The sequence below is a fragment of the Beta vulgaris genome, chromosome 8, assembly GCF_026745355.1.
Source record: "Beta vulgaris subsp. vulgaris cultivar EL10 chromosome 8, EL10.2, whole genome shotgun sequence".
Taxonomy (NCBI): domain Eukaryota; kingdom Viridiplantae; phylum Streptophyta; class Magnoliopsida; order Caryophyllales; family Amaranthaceae; genus Beta; species Beta vulgaris.
Genome location: NC_079209.1, coordinates 47,967,430 through 47,986,803, shown reverse-complemented (window position 1 = coordinate 47,986,803; position 19,374 = coordinate 47,967,430). Strand labels below are relative to the sequence as shown.

The 19,374-nt window shown below is 34.4% G+C and overlaps 1 protein-coding gene and 1 long non-coding RNA gene across 2 annotated transcripts; one reads left to right on the top strand and one right to left on the bottom strand.

Moving 5' to 3' along the window:
- Positions 1-228: 228 nt before the first annotated feature.
- Positions 229-13,475, bottom strand: LOC104883599 (GDSL esterase/lipase At1g28610). Its single transcript, XM_010668140.4, has 6 exons — positions 12,993-13,475; positions 12,300-12,466; positions 11,489-11,701; positions 2,490-2,638; positions 1,644-1,917; positions 229-724 (listed from the first exon to the last, which is right to left on the bottom strand). Exons 1-6 carry the CDS (start codon positions 13,163-13,165, stop codon positions 468-470), a joined length of 1,233 nt encoding a protein of 410 aa, XP_010666442.1. The 5' UTR covers positions 13,166-13,475; the 3' UTR covers positions 229-467.
- Positions 6,345-8,388, top strand: LOC125492413 (uncharacterized). The gene is made up of 3 exons (XR_007269016.2): positions 6,345-6,513; positions 7,344-7,410; positions 8,107-8,388. It is a non-coding gene; the product is annotated as an uncharacterized LOC125492413 (long non-coding RNA).
- Positions 13,476-19,374: the final 5,899 nt, after the last annotated feature.

The window sequence follows — 19,374 nt, the reverse complement described above, 5'->3', positions numbered from 1 at the left end:
TTAAAAATTGGTAAGAAGAATTCCTCTGGACTATCCTCGCACAGGACCCCCATTCAAAGGCCCATTACAAGTCATACCTCGCTAGAGAAGATGAAAAATCTCACTACTTGAGCCAACCCCAATTCCTACATCATCAATATACTTGGTCTTTCTAACACCCACAATAAGTACAAAACCCACAAAAGACAGTTCTTACAAGCACCATATATACGGATGGAATACAAACAATAAATACAAAACCTAAAACAAAATTATATTTGCGTAATAACTTGAGTGCCAATTGTATAACATCTATATTGTGAAACCTTATGGAAAAGGGGAAAAATAGTAAATCTAGCCGTATTCGAGATGAGTGCAAATCTTTATTTTGTCCCTCAATCCATGTCACTTGTAAGCCACCTTTTGTTTTACTGATTGATTATTACGTGTTCTAACTTCTACGTTTCTAATTACTATTAAATGAAGGATCATATCGATAATATAAACCAACAAAAAATAATAGCATACAAGTTATATAGAAATAATTGTGGGATTGAAGATTTTGACCCACTGGAATTACCAGGCATGCCAAGATCATTAATAGGTTTGATTAACGATTTTGCCATAACCTGATAAGCATGTTGAGTAAGATGTATTCTATCCCAATTCACGTGTTTGTAAGGATCTCCGCAAACAATTCCTCTGCTTCCACAACATGCCGTTCGCACTTTGTCCTCATCAAACCCTACATGTAAATAATTACATTACTTTACATTTACATATGTTTCTCAAAATGATTACTCCAATTGTTTTGCCAATAACCTAAGATATAAGAATTCTACAATAGCTATAATAGATTACTAGTCATTGTAAACATATAATCGGGAAACCCCTTCTTTTTCTTCTTTTCGACTATAAACGTTAGAATCATCCAGAGCAGTGTTAAACGTTTTTCTAATATAGTTTTAGATAAAACTTCAAGAATATAAAGATGCGTATAATGAACTTTATCAATCATGTACTTGAAAAAAATTAGCGTGACCCTAGTAATTTTAGCTGATACTTATTAATTATACCAAATTTCATCAGAATTATAATTCTTTTATAAAGAAACTTTTCAAAGTCAAACAAATGAACATATACGATTATTAATCAAATTTTTAGGGTTTAAATCTGTCGTCATGATACAACCTTTCACTTAATATATGGTTTGTCACGAATAAACAAGAAAAGATGAGAAAGATAGATTGAAAAAAATCACCCATATAATAATAAAAGAGAGAAAATCACGCGATTGAAATTTTAAAATAAATATATGTAAAGATTAGTGTGCAAACTCATATTTAATAATTTTTTTGCGAAATAAAGAAGAGTATTCTTGTTTTTTTTTTTATCATTCTTACTTTACTGTGCGCGTCTCCCAAATCCCATTGCACCTTTTTAAACTTAAATATCTTTCATTATATATTAGTAAAATATTATAGCGATTGAATATTAATAATGTACTAATTGATACGAATCAAACAACACCCCACATGACTATATTTTTTCTTATAAATTGAAAACATTTTTTTTAAGTATGAATAGTGCCAACATTTCAAGTGAAAAAAAGAAAAAAAGCAGAGGAAGTATTAACTATTAAACTATCAAGTAATTATACTAACCGAGGGAAGTAGCATTTTGGAGAATTTCTTTCAAGGCTTCAAAGTAGTCTGCATACATAATCGAAACATTTGGATGATCCCTTTGAATGTCTGTTATAGCTTCTTGTAGTTTATCGTTGTGAAATTTCGCAAAGTCATTCAAACTTCTCAGGCATTGGAGTTCATCATACATTTTTATATCATTTGTTTTAAACATGTCGAGATATATTGTCATGCAGCCAATGGGAAAGTTTCCTGGAACAACTATTCGTGTGGCACCAAGATTAATAACTTCCTGCAAAAACAACACTAGTCAATATAAAGTTTGTTTTGTAAGAGATCGCCTACTTTTAAATTAAAATTAGGCAATGATAAAATTGATAAGTCCAATATTAAAAAGAAAATTAGCCTCATAATGATTAGGTTAATTTCTTTCGATGACTAATTTCATCCATTTAGTGACTAGGTTTACTTTTATATTAAAAGTAAGCTGTCTCTTTTAATAATTTTTGGTCAACATATCACCTATATACAATGATTTAGGAACGACTATATTAACCATGTACCTTATAAATTTCTTATTGTCAGTACAATTTTTTTACTTTCACATTTGCCAATATTATGAAATAGACAATTATAAAAATTCTAAAATTTGATATTATAAAAATATATATTTAAATTGATCCAATAACATATTACATAATATACTACCAAGTCAATAACATTTATTATATATTAGTACATATAGGAAAAAATTGGTCAAAATTAATATATATATGAATAGTATAAAAGTCAAAATGTTGTAATTATAAATACCATGAGAAAGTATCATGCACTAATATTGTAAAAGCTTAAGAAGAGTATCACCTTTACGACATTTTTTATCATCTGAATAACTTTAGGCACCATATCATAGATCTCTGTTATTGGTTTCCTTTGGAAAAATGCCCAATTATAATCATTTCCTCCAATTTCACCCATCACAATAAGTGCCTTTGCCAATTTTTTCTTGCGATCTAAAAAACACAAACAAAATAAGATAAATTAGTCATTTAAATTGGATTATTAATTAGGTCAAAATATACTACTACCTATGTTCCTTTTTTTTTCTTTTGATCTCACAAATCAGACTTTAATGCATCATATATTCACAATGACTTAATATTTTTAGTAATGTATAACTAATATTACTTCAGTAGATATTTTAGAAATATAAAAAGATCTAACTATATTACACATGACTATGCTTTCTTATATGTATATAATTTTTTTGATTAAGCCTATGTCACTTAACCAAACCCGTCTTTTATTATTTATTTTATTTGTACTTTCTTTAAGATTTTTGAAATTAAAACTGATGAGCGATAAAAGAATGTTGCGCAGATTTATTAAAAATTTCTTATATTTTTATCACAAAAGTATTTTGTTTTAATTAAATCATTTCACTTTGCTAATTGATTGTATTTTTCTTTTTGATTTACTACTTGATTGTGTATTGATTGATCAAATATTTGATTGATATAATTTTCTTTGTTAATTTTTTTATAGTATATTTGAGTTTGATTTTCTTTCATTTTTTTTAGTAGAGTCGTTGATTTACTAAGGAGTAGTTAAGTAAATTTATTGGGGGACAACATAGCTCCCCCCTTCCCTTATATAATAGAGATAAATCACAAACAATTTCCAAACAAAATATATGAATACAGTAAAAGCAAAGTGTATAGATTAAAAGAGAACCAAAGGAGTATTATACTAGCAATTAGCTAAAGTAAGTGTTACAAAGTAGAGTATGCTTTTTACTTGATTGTTTGAATGTTTTCATCAGAAATTTGTCTTGTAGAATACACACTCTTACAATAAGGATTGAAAATAGTTGTAGGTGTTTATGCTGAGAAACTTCAATTAAGAATGAAGGGGATGACAATTGAATGTTGACACGGTACGAGAGTTTCGATGGGTCTTGCCGTCAGTAAACCCGCAAAGTACACTGAAAAATTATATGGGGTTTTTTTCCAGTAACGCTCCTTCGACGCTCAAGTTAGTAATTGAGGTAGAGAAAGATGCTCTAGTTTTTAAAGTGAGAATTAAATACGTTTTGACTGATGGGACAATCACTATCTATAATGGTTGTGAATTGCAATAAATTAGGGTATTTAGGCCCAACTCCATATGGATGAGGGTTGATTGCCCTAGAATTAGAGGTATTTTAGTAATCTCACCGGAAATGAGCTGGTCCATGAAATGGGCCCAAATATAGCCCACGCCAATTAATCGGAACAAAGATCCAATTATTAGGGGTGGTGATTGGCAGAATTGAACAAGTTGCATTTTTGCTATGATTAGGTGGGACACACGAGTGCCCAACGAGATGTATTACAGACCGGGTTATAGCGAAGGAGGTCCTCAAGGCTAGGAGAATTCCTCGCACTTTGGCCGAGCCGAGGCGATTTCTCGTGCTGTCACAGGGGCTTGCGCAAGATGAGGGCCGAAGGAGTAAGTCACGGGCAGGGTGCGGGACGAATGCGCGAGTTTGAGGTACTAATGGGCAGAACACATAAACTCGCGCAATATGCAACACCTGCGCGACCAACGTGATGCAGGCTGAGCCGAGGGGGTCTTCGTTTGCTGCTGCAAGTCTTAACTTCGAGGGCAAGGCGCCACATCATATAATCAAAGGCCATACATGTTGCGTTCGACGCGTATAGGGTGCACGAGGCGCACAGGTGACGCGCTACGCGCTGTCCGAGGCTGTCCTGCGAGTCGAGGGGGTACATGTTATTTTTTTCGTCAAGCTTGGTTGGACGAGAGGCGCTAGTTGCGAGCGACTCAGACATGTCACAACTTATGTCCTGCAGAGGTCTTAATGACCCTTTGGAGGGGTATTAAGAACGATACATTCCTTGTTGTCCAAGGGTGGTCTTTAGTCATGATGAGGGGAGTTCACAAAAATCGAAACCGAAAAATCGAAAAACCGATCAAATGGGTGGTAACTATACCGAAAAGAAAAGATTAAACAATTCGTTGACCTAATCGGTAAAAATTATGGTTAAATGGTAACATTATGGTTATGATTTTTTATAAAACAGTTAACCGAAAAATCGAATATATTTATTTTATTTTATTATTATTCATTTTCATATAATAACTAGACTAATTAATTATTAATTTTTCCTAAATGCAGTATGTTAGTAATGCTATGTGCTGGTTATTGTTTAATACTTATGAAATATTCATTAACTCTTTGCTATATAAATTTAGTTCAGTATATGTACATATGTTATTTTTTATATATGATGTTTAGTAGCAAAGAATTAATGAGTACTCCCTCCATTTCTTTTTAATTTACTCACTTCACTTTGAGGGAGAACTAAGGAGGAAGTACAAAAGTATGAAAGAGAAACTGAAAAGGTGGAGAGAGAAATTGAAAAGTAAGAGAGAGAAACAAAACAGTGGGTTAAAATATTAAAAAGTGAATGACACGGGTGGAAAAGAGGACAAAGTAGATGTGATATGTTATCAAAAAAAAGAAAAAGCAACAGTGTGTAGATTAAAAAGAAACAGATTAAAAAGAAAAGTGTGTAGATTAAAAAGAAACAGAGGGAGTATTTCATAAGTAATTGTCTCTAGTTTCGGTTTTTGTGAACTACTCCCTCCGTCCCAAAATATAGTTCCCATTTTCCTTTTTTTACGGTAATTTATGCAAGTAGAATATAAGAGTGATGGTAAAGATTTTATGTTTATTCAAATAAATGTTGTATGGGAAAAGATGATTTTAGGAGAGAGAGTGGAGAATAATTGGTGAAAGAGTATTAATTGTAACATTTTCGTTGAATAAACAAAGGAAAAAACAAATTTCAAGAAGCAAATAAATGATAGGACACGATTTTTCTAGACAAATTACGAAAAAATGTGGAACTAAATATGGAAATGGGAACTATATTTTGGGACACCCAAAATGGAAATGGGAATTATATTTTGGGACGGAGGGAGTACTAAGTAATACTCTATGCTACTAAACTCTGGTCCCTTTTCAACTGTTGAGGTATATATGTATTATTATCTTATTTTAAATGTTAGCATTAACTTTGCGGAGTATTAATGGTATCAATGTTTCATTATTTATGTTTGGGAGAAAGTGAAAATCTAATATATAAATTAAGTAAAAATAAATTAATAAAATTCGAGTAACAGGTAATGGTTAACCAGAAAACCTACCGAAAACCGGTTAACCGCTTAGGCGGTTACCGGTTAGAACGGTTACTGTAACACCCCTCTGGGGACCACGAGCCCGCTAGTAGATATTGTCCTCTCTAGGCCATAGCCCCTCAAGGATTTGCTTTGGAGTGGGAACGACCCACCCAAAAGGCCTCTACTAGGTTGAGGTATCCACCTCTATATAAAGAAGGCTTTGTTCTCCTCAACTTCCGATGTGGGATGGCCTTAACTCCCTTTCCCCACCCCCCTTAAAGGGTGTCTGCGTCCTCGAAGGCACGACAGAACATCGAATCGGGCCCTGGCTCTGATACCACCTGTAACACCTCTCTAGGGACCACGAGCCCGCTAGTAGATATTGTCCTCTCTGGGCCATAGCCCCTCAAGGATTTGCTTTGGAGTGGGAACGACCCACCCAAAAGGCCTCTACTAGGTTGAGGTATCCACCTCTATATAAAGAAGGCTTTGTTCTCCTCAACTTCCGATGTGGGATGGCCTTAACTCCCTTTCCTGGTAATGATTTCAACCGTCTCCTGAATCATCTCTAATTCATTAGCTTTAAAAGATTGGAAATTATTGGGTTGTTGGACTTGCGATTTTCGGATCGAGTTTGGATCAAAAGACTAGTTTTTCGGATCTTTTCTGAGTAATATTACTCTCATTATTTCCGTTTAATCAAGTAAGTTATAATCTTAAGTTCGATTCGTATTTGTTTGATTTTTCTTCGAATTTGGGGGATTTTGTTATACTAGGGTTCTTGAGTAAATTAAATTGGGGGAAAAATTTGTCATACGAAATTTGAGTAATTAGTTCATGTTTGATGGTTAATATGACTTGGTTAACATGTTTTCGGATTTATTTTGCAATATTGTCGATTTCGTAATTTACCCGAAAATTATTGTTATAGGTGGATTGTTTATTCTGTCGAAAATTATAGTACAAATACTATAGTTATTTTAGTCAATGAAATATCAGAAATTAGCATTAGAATGTAGTATACTGATAATTAAGTGTGGGTTTACCTGTGAGTAGCTGTGACGCAGCATTTGGTTTAGTTAATTGAAACAAGCAAAGATATTCCTTTTGTTATATAATCAAACTATCTAGTTTGTTTTGCTGCTTTGACGAGGTATTGTGGCAGGAATGTATGTTTTGCTTATTTGGGACTTAGTTGTGCAGCGTTGTGTGTATTTCATTTTCTTTTGTCTTGAAGAATAAAATAATTTTGATATGTTATGAATGTCTTGGCAGTAGTTTAGTTATGTTGTATGATACTTTGCCCTTTAATCTAATTAGTTGTCTAAGTTACTTGCTTATTGTGTTGTTGGGTGATATCGTCAGTGATAAAATATTAATGAGTTAGAGTTGTCTGGTTATAGGTGGTTATGTTCTTTCGACTCAGTTGAGTCGTTTAAGATAAATCAATTAAATTCCATTAATTAGGTTGTGTCATTTAGGGGATTATGTAAAGTATAGTCAAGTGACTCATACTATATTATTATATTGTAGATTGCGGGTTCGTAGAGGAACCTTTTTGACTTGAGATTGAGATTTGCTAACTTTGATTGCTGATAAGGTAAGATTTCTTACTGTGCTTGTACAGATGAGTTGAGAAATTGTTTTATAATGTTTGGAAATTTACTTTTACAATGAGATTATTTTATGAAGTTTATACGTTGAGATTTAAATGGTTCTCGATATTTATATTGAAAGAGTTTATGAGATTATTCATGAGATTTATATTAAAAGGAGGAAGTTCCTCAAAATTACCAAGTTGAGATTTTAAAGGAGGAAGTTCCTCACCCTTAAGAGGGTTTATAGAGTTTTATTGTGGGGTTGCCGGTAAGCGGTATTCTCCGAGTTTGGAAGTATGTTGAGTTAACAGTGTCTCAACAATATATTTTAGTAGTTGGGTGTATGTTGATCAATACACTTGCCATTAGTCTTCCTTCTTGGTTCATTATCAAGTTAGGGGTATGCATACTAGGGACTTTGGTGTTTACCTTGTCTAGTGAGCCTAGCTAGCTCATTGGATTCTTATATACTTCCTACTCACAGATTACGAAATTATATTTGAAAGTTTTACAGAGTAGTTCAGAAAGAAAGAAAGATGTTTATTAGAAAGTTAATTTTATATATATAATCTGTACACCTTTTAAATGAATTTGTAAGATATTCCTATATATCTTACCTGCACATTGAATAGTTTTGTTTTATTTCAGTATTAAATCTTGCTCAGCCTTTGGCTGATATTACAGTGTTTAATGTGCAGGGACTTGAAGATAGTTAGCTCCAGTTGGGTTAAAGAGTGCGTTTGATCCATTTTGATTTAGTAGGACTTTAAAAAGACTTCCGCTGTTATTTATTTATAGGATTATGTTCTGGTTTGTAATAATTAATTTTACATTCTATTTAGTTGGTCTGTAATAATTAGTTAAAACTTTTGGTTATTGTTTTAGTTAGAACCATTAGCCTTGCGGTTATTATTAATAATTATTGCGGCGTAGCACCTTTGGATTTCCGAGTTAATTTTATTAAGTTGATTTTAGAAGTATTGGAAATTCAGGGTTGTTACAGGTGGTATCAGAGCCAGGGCCCGATTCGATGTTCTGTCGTGCCTTCGAGGACGCAGACACCCTTTAAGGGGGGTGGGGAAAGGGAGTTAAGGCCATCCCACATCGGAAGTTGAGGAGAACAAAGCCTTCTTTATATAGAGGTGGATACCTCAACCTAGTAGAGGCCTTTTGGGTGGGTCGTTCCCACTCCAAAGCAAATCCTTGAGGGGCTATGGCCCAGAGAGGACAATATCTACTAGCGGGCTCGTGGTCCCCAGAGGGGTGTTACAGTTACGGTAAGGAGTGACCGGAAATTCCGGGTACCCAGACCCGACCCGGTAAAGGATCGCCAGGTCTGGACCCGGACCCGATCCAATTGGGTCCGGATCTGGGTCCAAAAAAAGGGCCCGGTTGCATCCGATTCCAATTTTGGGTAGAATTTTGTCGGACCCGGTACCTGGTCGGTACTCGGTTTGACCGGTTCCGGCTTTGGGTACCCGGTTGGAGCGGGTCGAGGTCCGGTACCCGGTACTTAGAATTGGTTTTTTTTTCATATACTCATATAGAATTGGTAATAGGATAATAGTTGTTAAGTCAAAAGTTAGTACTTAGTAGGCCTTTAGGCCCATTTATTTTTTCAAAAAAATTTTGTAGCTCAATTGGCCCATCTTAGTATGTTGTTGAACTTACAACTGGGTACCGAGTTATGGACCTGGTACCCACCGGTTTCGGGTTTGTGTCCAAAAGTTTAGGACCCGGTTGGACCAGTTCCAATTCCAATTCTTGATTTTTAATACCAAATGGGTCTATGAAATTCTACCGGGTACCAGGTTGTGCTCACCCCTAGTTACGGTTACGGTTCACAAAAATGGTGAATCGACACTTTCGATTACCGAGCCGAAATATTATTTCGGGACGGTTAACCACTCATGAACACCCCTACTCATGATACTTAGTTTATCTTTCCAAGCGTGAGACTCTCCTCATTGTCCGAGGGAGGTTGAGAGTCACGATACTTCTCGTTGTCCGAAGGAGGTCCTAGGTGACCCTTCGGTGGGATAACAAGCACCTGTATTCAAGAAGGTATGAGGTAGCGATAATTAATTTATTTCTCTAAGTATGTGACACTCATCGTTGGCCGAAGGAGGTCCTTGGTCACCCTTCGGAGGGGCTAATGAGCCTGTATCCAAGAAGGTATGAGATAGCGATACTTAGTTTATTTCTCTAAATATGGGACACTTGTTGTTGTCCAAGGGAGGTCCTATGTCATCATTAAAGGGCTACAGATCCCCAATCACCGAAACAATTTCACTTTCTTCATGAAGACGAGACCCAATGATTTTATGTTCATCAAATTTATTCTCAATAGTGTGGTGTGGGGCTATCATCCTCTTGAGGGCCACAAGAATACTCCTTTCTCTCTCTTCTACTAATACCTCTTTCTCAAAGTTTCCCCGCATATCTCTATTATATAAGCCAAGGGAGGAGGTATGGTGTCCTCTTTTGAAGTGACTAAAATACCCTTAATGATCTAATTAATGGAATAAAAAAAAATTACAAAAGCAAATCATTTAAAAATTCTCATTCCAACTTGCCATTTAAAACAAGTTTAAAATGGTATATGCATCAAATACTTCAATCAAAAATTAAATGGACAAAATATTTATACCTTATAAAAAAATGGCATACATAACGTGCACTTGAAAAGTCTGAACATCCACTACCTTTGATACTCTTTAATTCAGTTAAACCAACTCATTATTTTTGTTCTTTCTGTTCAATATTCATTCACAAAAAATTAATATTAACAATCACTCACAACCTTTTTATTTTTTTACATTAGCGAATTAATATATTTAAATTCATCTAACTGTTGAATTTTTCACATTTAAGTTTAATCATAAATAATGTACAAATGGAGTATCCAATAAAATAACAAATTTTGAAAATAACGCACGCATCGCGTGCATATGAAGACTAGTACTCATAATAGGAACTTCGTGTTGAAGTTACCGCTTCTGATCAACAGCAACAACACACCCAGAAGGCTTCAACTAACTCATGACAGCTCAATAGTTTTTGTAACTAACTGATCAAATCAGTTAGGCTCCGTTTGGTAGGGCGTAAAATATTTTCAGTGTAAAATGATTTTCATGGAAAACAATTTACAATGGAAAACACAATTCCAAATTTAGTTTTCCGTTGTTTGGTTTGATGTAAAAAAAATGGTGAAATGAAAGGAAAATGAAAGGGAAAGTAAGGAGGTAGTAAGAGGAGTGTACAAGAGAAAGAAGGAAAATAGTTTTCCCTTCATTTTGAAAGGAAAATGGTTTTCCATCCTTGGGAGAGTAATTTTACCCCAAGGGAAAATGGTTTTACACTCTTTTGCCAACCAAACAATGTAAAACTGAAAATAGAGGAAAACAGTTTTCCAGGAAAACGTTTTACACCCTACCAAACGGAGCCTTAGAGTTAGTTAGCTTGTTTTGTAAGCTTTTCCTTTATTAGCTTTAGTCTTAGCTTCTGTACATATATAGCTAATGATGTAATTCTTTCTCTAAGATTTCAATTCATTCCATTCAAAATCTCTCTCAATCAAGAAGAGAAAGTTTTCTCTCTAGAAGTTAATAATAAAAGTTTAATACACATTCTATGTTTTACATTTCATTGGTAAATATTTCTACAAATATCAGTAGATTAATTGATTAAATTCACGTTTTTCATCACTTCGTTTTGTTATAAGAATAGGGTCACAAGAATCTAAAAAATGACCATGATCTAAAGATGCACACACATATACTATATACTAAGTTATGTCTACGTGAGTAGCAGGTAATAACCCAGTGGTATTGGCATCACCTTTGATCCCAAAGGTCAAGGGATCGAGTCTCACCCCTTGCAAGGAGGGATTCCAAATTTCCCCCTTCTTTGCAAGGGACTTCATCTACTATGTTGTTATTGCAGTTTGAATTAGCAGTAGTAATTTGCTATTTATTGCAGTTTGAATTAGCAGTAGTAATTTGCTATTTTATGGTGTTCAAAACGCATATTTAATCTTTGATTGTATATAATAAGATAAGTAGATCAGTATTTACCTACCTGATGCATCGGAGCAAATGGAATTAAGATGAGTTTTGAACCAATCAAGCTGCACAAGTAAAGAACTATTCGTGGGGCCTGATAAATTGTGTTTCTTAGCTAAAGTTGATCCGTTGAGTGCAGTAGCTCCAGCAACAGCAAAATTTACTCCGTGACTAAAGTTACCTTCTTTGTTAAGATACGGGTCGAGGAATGGTAGCTTGAAAAACCTCGCTGCGTCGACAACAACAAACAATAGTCAGAACTCAAGAAAATCATCAAAATTGCAGTTCTCAGTCAATTTATGTCATCAGTAATCCGCATTTTATTATTTTACATAACTAAGAGTGGTTCAAGTTTGTATGACAATGAGTGGTTCCATTTTTGCAGATGAAGTATAAAATTTATCCAATTTCGATTTTTTGTCAAAAACCACCCTATAAAACATGAAATTTGTGTAGAATAGCCTTATACTCCTTCCGTCTCAAAATATAGTTCAAGAAGCAAATAAATGATGGGACACGATTTTTCTAGACAAATTACGGAAAAAATGTTGAACTAAATATGAAAATGGGAACTATATTTTGGGACATCCAAAATGGAAATGGAAACTATATCTTGGGATGGATGGAGTATAATTTATTTTGTGAAAAAAACTTTAAACAAAAATTTATTTTGCTAGAACAATCTTTATGTGAGATTGTATAAGGTTGTTTTTGACAAATTTCATGTTTTATAAGGTGGTTTATTATATGAATCTTCAAAAAATAAGATATTCTCATATTTTTGGGAAGCAACTTCAAAACTGACTTGATTAAAGAGGCAAACTTACTGAAATAGTCAATCATGAGAAGCCCATCAGAACAACGGCCGGTTGGTTTGTGGAAGAAAGTTTGTCCATATGGTAACTTTGCATAGTTGGAGCTTGGATTTTCTCGTATAAGATTCCCCGTATCAGAAATCGAATCTCCAAATTGATAGATGGCTTCAATAGTGTACCTTTCGAATGAAAACAATATCAGTGTCAGCAAAAATGGTGGAGGAGGTGCCGAGGTGGTGATCAACTAATCATCATATCAATTGGACTTGTTCTCTTCGGCATAAAATAACTGAACTGAACTAAAAATAAGCTGACGTGAACAGACCTAAATGAAGATTCATATATAGACTCTTATAAAACTAATAAAAAACTAAAGGTAGAGAAACTAATTCATATTTAATCCTTTTTGTTTTCTAGATATTACAATAGTAATTTGACTTGTACACTTGTTAACACAACAAGTAAAATTCAATAACATGATAAATAATTTTATTTTTATATGATGGATTAAAATATTCGAACAAAGTGAAACATGTAAATGGAAGAAAATTAAACTCTTGTAATGTTAAGAAAATCCAAAAAATATTTACAAAAGTTTAGTCCACTTCCTCCATTTGTATAATATTTTAAAGAGTGAAGCAAAATGATAATATTATGATTAAATTAAAACAACAAACAATATAAAAGTAGAGAAAGAAAAAGTACCTGGGGGAAATAGAGCTGTTATAGAGATCACCATCATTGTGAATGTAAAAACCAGTAGATGTGACCCTGATGCGATTCTGATCAGAAAAGATGGGTGATACTGATACGCCTGCGTAGCAGAAGAGTAGTGCTGCTACTACCAAGTAAGGAAGAAGAGAGATGCGATCTCCCATTTTTGGAGGAGTATTTTTGAGCTTGGAGATAAGATTGTGGGACACTTTACCTTCTTGTTTTTGAGGTGAAATTTGGACACTTCATGCCTTCAATTTTTTTTTTTTTTTGGTGAAAGTCAAAGACACTTCAAATTTGAAATCGTAAATTTGGTATGGTCAAGGGTGGGGGGATGATGGATGGGATTTGTCACCTACCAGTTTCAGAGTAGGAACAGTCAACTTTTGTCTAAAATGATAGGAGGCTATTAGGAGCAGTTAGAATTGCCAATGCATCATGGAAGCTCGTGGAATCTCAACTAGTCTATTTTTTTTTTTGAGGGGACTCAACTAGTCTATTAATTATGAAGCATTAGAAGAAATGTGAATGAGTGCTGATTTGGTATATATAGGAATTTAATTTGGGTAGAAAGTTTCATTTCGCACGAAATTACTTCTCTTATGTAATTTCTAGAAAATAGTCTAAATTTGGGTGCGTTTTCTTCAACTTATTGACTCTGAACTTATATGAACTGAACTTATTGAACGTGAACTGAACTGATTGGAACTTATTAAACCTGAACTGAACTGATTAGAACTTATTAAACCTGATTGGACCTGATTCAACTTATTGACCTGATTGAAACTTATTAGACCTTATTGGACAAAAAAATTGACGAGTAATAACATAAATATTACCCCTAACGTAAATACTACCCTTCAAAATTTATTATGAAGTAATAATTATTAAAATTCGTCCTTTAAAAAAATTATTATTAATTATCTCTTATGATAAATAATTTAACAAAAAAATTTACTATTTATATATTTGCCTATACATAACTTTTACCACTAATATATGTAATAGTCTTGTTTTGATTTCATAAAACACTAGTAGAAAATCAAAAGTTGATTAATATTTATTAAGTGAGAAATTGGTACATATGAAAAATTTATGACTAAAGTAGACGTAGAACTCATTAAAGTCGAATTGCAAAATATTGTAATTATAATGATTATTATTGTTAACCTTATTTGACCATGATTATAATATTTTTCAATAATAATATAATCAGCTAATAGTAATATGAATAATCAAATAATAGACAATAATACAAGTATAATACTATACATTGCGATATTTTAATAAAAAAAATCCAATAATAACATAATCAGCTAATAGTAATATGAATAATAAAATAATAGATAATATTACAAATGTTTAATAAAATAATACAAAATAATACAAGTATAATACTATATAATCATTGTGGTACTTTAATTAAAATTCTCATAATAACATAATCAGCTAATAGTGATATAAATAATAAAATAATGGACAATAATACAAATGTTTATTGAACATTGACTATTTGGACCTTGTTGGACCTGATTAGACTTGATTGAAACTTATTGCACCTGATTAGAACTTATTGGACCTTATTAGACCTGATTGAAACTTATTGCACCTGATTGGAACTAATTGGACCTTATTAGACCTGATTGGAATTTATTGCCCTGATTGGACCCGATTGCAACTTATATGAACTTATTGGACATGAAACTTAATTTTTTAAGTTGAAGAGAACACACCCTTTGTTTGGTTGACATCAATGAATTTGCAATTTCCATGAATTTTGATTGACCAAGGAGGGGTGGGTAATTAAATTTTCACATTTTGTGGGAATTTCAATTTCCCAAGGAATTTCCATTGCACCCATTTTCTCAACATCCTGTCAACCAAACAACTTCCCAAATGAGAAAATCATGGAAATCTTCATTACCTACATAAATTCTTGTCAACCAAACGAGCACTTATATTATAAAGGTTAACAAATACTACGAAAGAAGTCAGAATTTGTGGTGAATGACCATTTAGAAAAAGACCAATTCAACCTTACTAAGGGACGATCATGAGGATTCTGTTAAGATTAGAATATAGGAAAATTCATCATCTGATATTATAAACGGTAAAGTATATAGTGCAACCTAATATTACGAAACCATACTGAACTAGAATATTCCTAACAACGTTGCAAATAGGTGTATTGAACTAGTGAACTAACTGAACTAAACTCCTTATTAACATAATATTCCAATACTCCCCCCTCAAGTTGGAGCATGAATATCACAAATGCCTAACTTGCGGAGTAGGAAACCGAGCTGACGCATTCCCAAGGCTTTTGTCAAAATATTTGCTAACTGATAGCCCGTAGTAACATAAAAAGTAGACAAATTATCAGAAGTTAATTCATCACGAACAAAATGACAATCTACCTCAATATGCTTCGTACGATCATGAAAAACTGGATTCTTTAAAATATGAATAGCAGATTGACTATCTGAATACAAACGCATAGGCTTAGGATGTAAGACACCAAGAGAAGACAACAAATACTTCAACCACTTCAACGCACAATAGTAACAACCATAACCCTATACTCACCCTCTGGAGATGAACGAGCCACAGTAGGTTGTTTCTTAGTCCTCCAGGAAACAAGAGAACGATCCAAGAACATCAAATAACCAATAAAAGAACGCCGAGTCAAAGGACAAGCAGCCCAATCACTATCACAAAAAGCACTAAGTTGCATGTTACCCAAATAGCTGAACACAATAACCTGACCTATACTTCCTTTTAGATAATGCAAAACACGAAGAGCAGCATCCCAATGACAAACTTGTGGTGCAACAAGAAAATGAGATAGAGTATGCACAACATAAAAAAAATCAGGATGAGTGACAGACAGATAGACCAGGCGTCCAACTAAACACTTATATCTGTCAGCATGCGCAAACGGAGATCCTTCAACGGAAGCAAGACGATGATTTTGCTCCATGGGGGTGCCAATGAGTTTACAACCTAACATGTTTGCTTCAGTTAACACATCTAATGCATATTTACGTTGTGACAAAAAATATCATCCTTGCTCCTAACAACCTCAACACCTAAGAAATATTTCAATATACCCCAAGCATTCATATGAAAACATGAACTCAAATATTTCTTAAAGCGAACAATAACATCATGAGATGACCCTACAAAAACAAATCATCAACATAAACAAGAACATGAAGAGCAACATGTCCTGTAATGAAGCTGAACAAAGAATAATCTGTAGCAGACTGTTTAAAACCATAGGACTTCAATGCCTGAGACAACTTTGCAAACCATCGTCGAGATGCTTGTTTCAAACCATACTAAGATTTTCCTAATCTGCTAACCTTCCTTGGAGGAGCACCACGATACCTAGGAGGGGGTTTCATATAATTTCTTCATGCAAATCACCATGTAAGAAGCATTATGAACATCTATTTGATAAAATTCCCAATCAAAAGATACAGCAACAACTAAAAATAAACGTACAATGCCCATTTTTGCAACAGGAGCAAACATATCATTATAATCAACACCTTCTATCTGGCGATCGCCATGCACACCTAATATACCTTTCAACTGCTCTAGTTGAAGTGTATTTTATACGATACACCCAATCACTACTAATAACTTTCTTACCTGGTGGTAGATCCTCCAAACTCCAAGTACCACTGAGCTCAAGAGCTGCAAGCTCCTCCTCCATGGCCTTACATCAACCACGATGTTTCACAACTTCCTGAAAACTTTGAGGCTTCCTTCCTTTAGTAAGGGCCGCCAGAAAACCTCTACGTTTGACAGAAAAATTATTATAATCAACATAAAAAGCTATATGAAAGGGCGTACCTGAAGAACGAGATGGAGAAGGAGATGTAGTAGAGGGTTTGGAGTGATTATTTTTGCATACCACATTATGAGTCATAAAATCACGGAGCTTACAAGATTAAACTTTTGTGCGATATCCACGCCCTAACAGTTCACCAGACGATGACGAGCTCCCATTCAAATCAAGAGGCATGGAGGTGTCATACATAACCTCACCAATACGCACACACTAGTGGAAGAAACCTTATATGTCACATAGTAATAGATTCGGTTTTTGTAAAACCGCATCCGAAAATCAATATTAAAAATGGGAGGGAAAGCTGGGAGGATAGTCTGATGCAGTTTTTTCAAAATCTAATGCGGTTTGGTGGACCGCATCATATTTTCTTACCTTTTCCTCGTGCGTGGCCCATGTTCCTCCCTTATGACCCCAACCCACCTAACAAACCCTAAAAACATCTCTCTCTTTCTCTCTTTCTCATAACCCTCTCCCATCTCTCTCATAACCCTCTCCTCCTCTCACAGAGTGACGCCTCTTCCCCCTCTTCTCACACAAACCCTAAAACTCCTCTCATCAGCCCCCTCTCATCAACTCCCTCTCATGAAACTTTGTCATCAACACCTTCGTTTTCATCATCAACAACCAGATCTCCAGCACCATCGTTTCTTCGCTTTTCAATTCGTCATCAACAACCACCGCTCATCTCTCCTCTCATCGCTTATAAAAAAATTGTCATCAAAAATTCGATCTCACCGCCACGAACCATCTTCGATCTCAATGCTCCTAAGTTAGTGGCGTTCTCTTTCTCCACTCAGTCGCTCGTCGTTCAATGCCTACACTTCAACCTACTACTGTTCTAGGTAGTGTGTATTATATTCATCCTTCAAATTCTTCTAATACTAAGCTAGTGAATGAGTTGTTTGCTGGAAACAACTATAGAGATTGGAAGCGTTCTATGATGCTTGTGTTATCTTCTAGAAACAAGTTGTGCTTTGTATATGGTTCTTAAGAAGAGCGTGATGTGATTAATACAAACTATAAGGCTTGGCATAGGTGCAATAATTTGGTGACTCGTTGGTTATTGTTTTCTTGGAGAAACAAATTGCCAAAAGTGTGTGGTATTACAAGAAAGCTAGAGATATGTGGCAAGATATTGAGGTTTGGCCAAGCTTCTAAAGCAATTGTTTTCTCTACAACAACAAATTTTTGAAATGCAACAAGGGAAGATGTATGTGTCTTCATTCTTTTATGCTATTAAGACATTATGGAACGAGTTAGATGATCTAGATCCATTGCCTATTTGCACATGTGCAAATTGCACGTGCACATTGACTAAAAATATGCTAAAAACACAGCAAGATCAAAGGCTAATGTTGTTTCTAATGAAGCTTAATGATGATTACATCCAAGCTAGAACAAACATCCTTATGATGCAGCCTTTACCAAACTTAAGCACTGCTTATAGACCTTTAGTTTAAGAAGAGAGACACCAAGAAGTAAGTGGAATTGTTACTCAACATGATGATATGACCTTTGTTGTTTGTGATAGAAAGAAGTATTCTGGGAGGTTTGATAAGAGTAAAGCTTCATATTATACTCCTAAACAATCACAATCATTGGCTAGAGACAAAAAGGTCTTCTATACAGAATTATGACTATTGTAAGACTCCTAGGCATGATATTGAAAGAATTTATAAACTCCATAGGTTACCTCCTCATCTGAGTGGTAATAGAGATAAAAGGTCTGCTAATATGGTGCAAAATACACCAGATGATTCTTATACTGGTCAGCCTGAAACTAAGACAATGATTGTTGAGTTGTACAACCAACTTATGTCATTACTAAACAAGTAGCTTGCTAATGATGTGCCTATAGCAACTGGAGAGCCACCTGCATGCTACACATGGAGCTGCTTTCATGGCATGTAAACTTTGTTTTATGTCCAGTATAGGTGTTTCTTGGGTATTAGACAGTGGTGCAACAGATCACATCTATTGGGATCTAAATTTGTTTGCTAATTTCAGACAATATACTAATCATGATGACACTATAACCATACTCGAGGGAAGAAAAGTAGCCATTGCACATAAAGGAACAGTTAATCTCAATTCTGACATTATCTTGCAAGATGTGTTACATGTTCCCCACTTCCAATTTAATTTGATATCTATTCCTAAACTTTGTCAAGACATGAATTGTTCAAAAAATTTTAAATCCAATTCCCGCGTTATCCAGGCACCTACTTTGACCCAACCTCTGGTTCTTGGTAACCTAAAGCATGGACTATATTGCACCAACTTCTCCAAGTCTTCATTAGTTGCTGCAAATAACATCAGCCATATTGCTTTTGCTTTTGTTAATGCTGCTTCTGTTAATGTTTCTGTCAATAAATGTATAGATCAAGCCAAATTTTGGCATTTGCGGAGGTCATTACCATTTCATTCTATGAAATATGCTCAACCTAGTCTAAATCTAGATGATATTATCTCTTGTATTTGTCAAGTTTGTCCTGCTACTAGGCAAACAATACT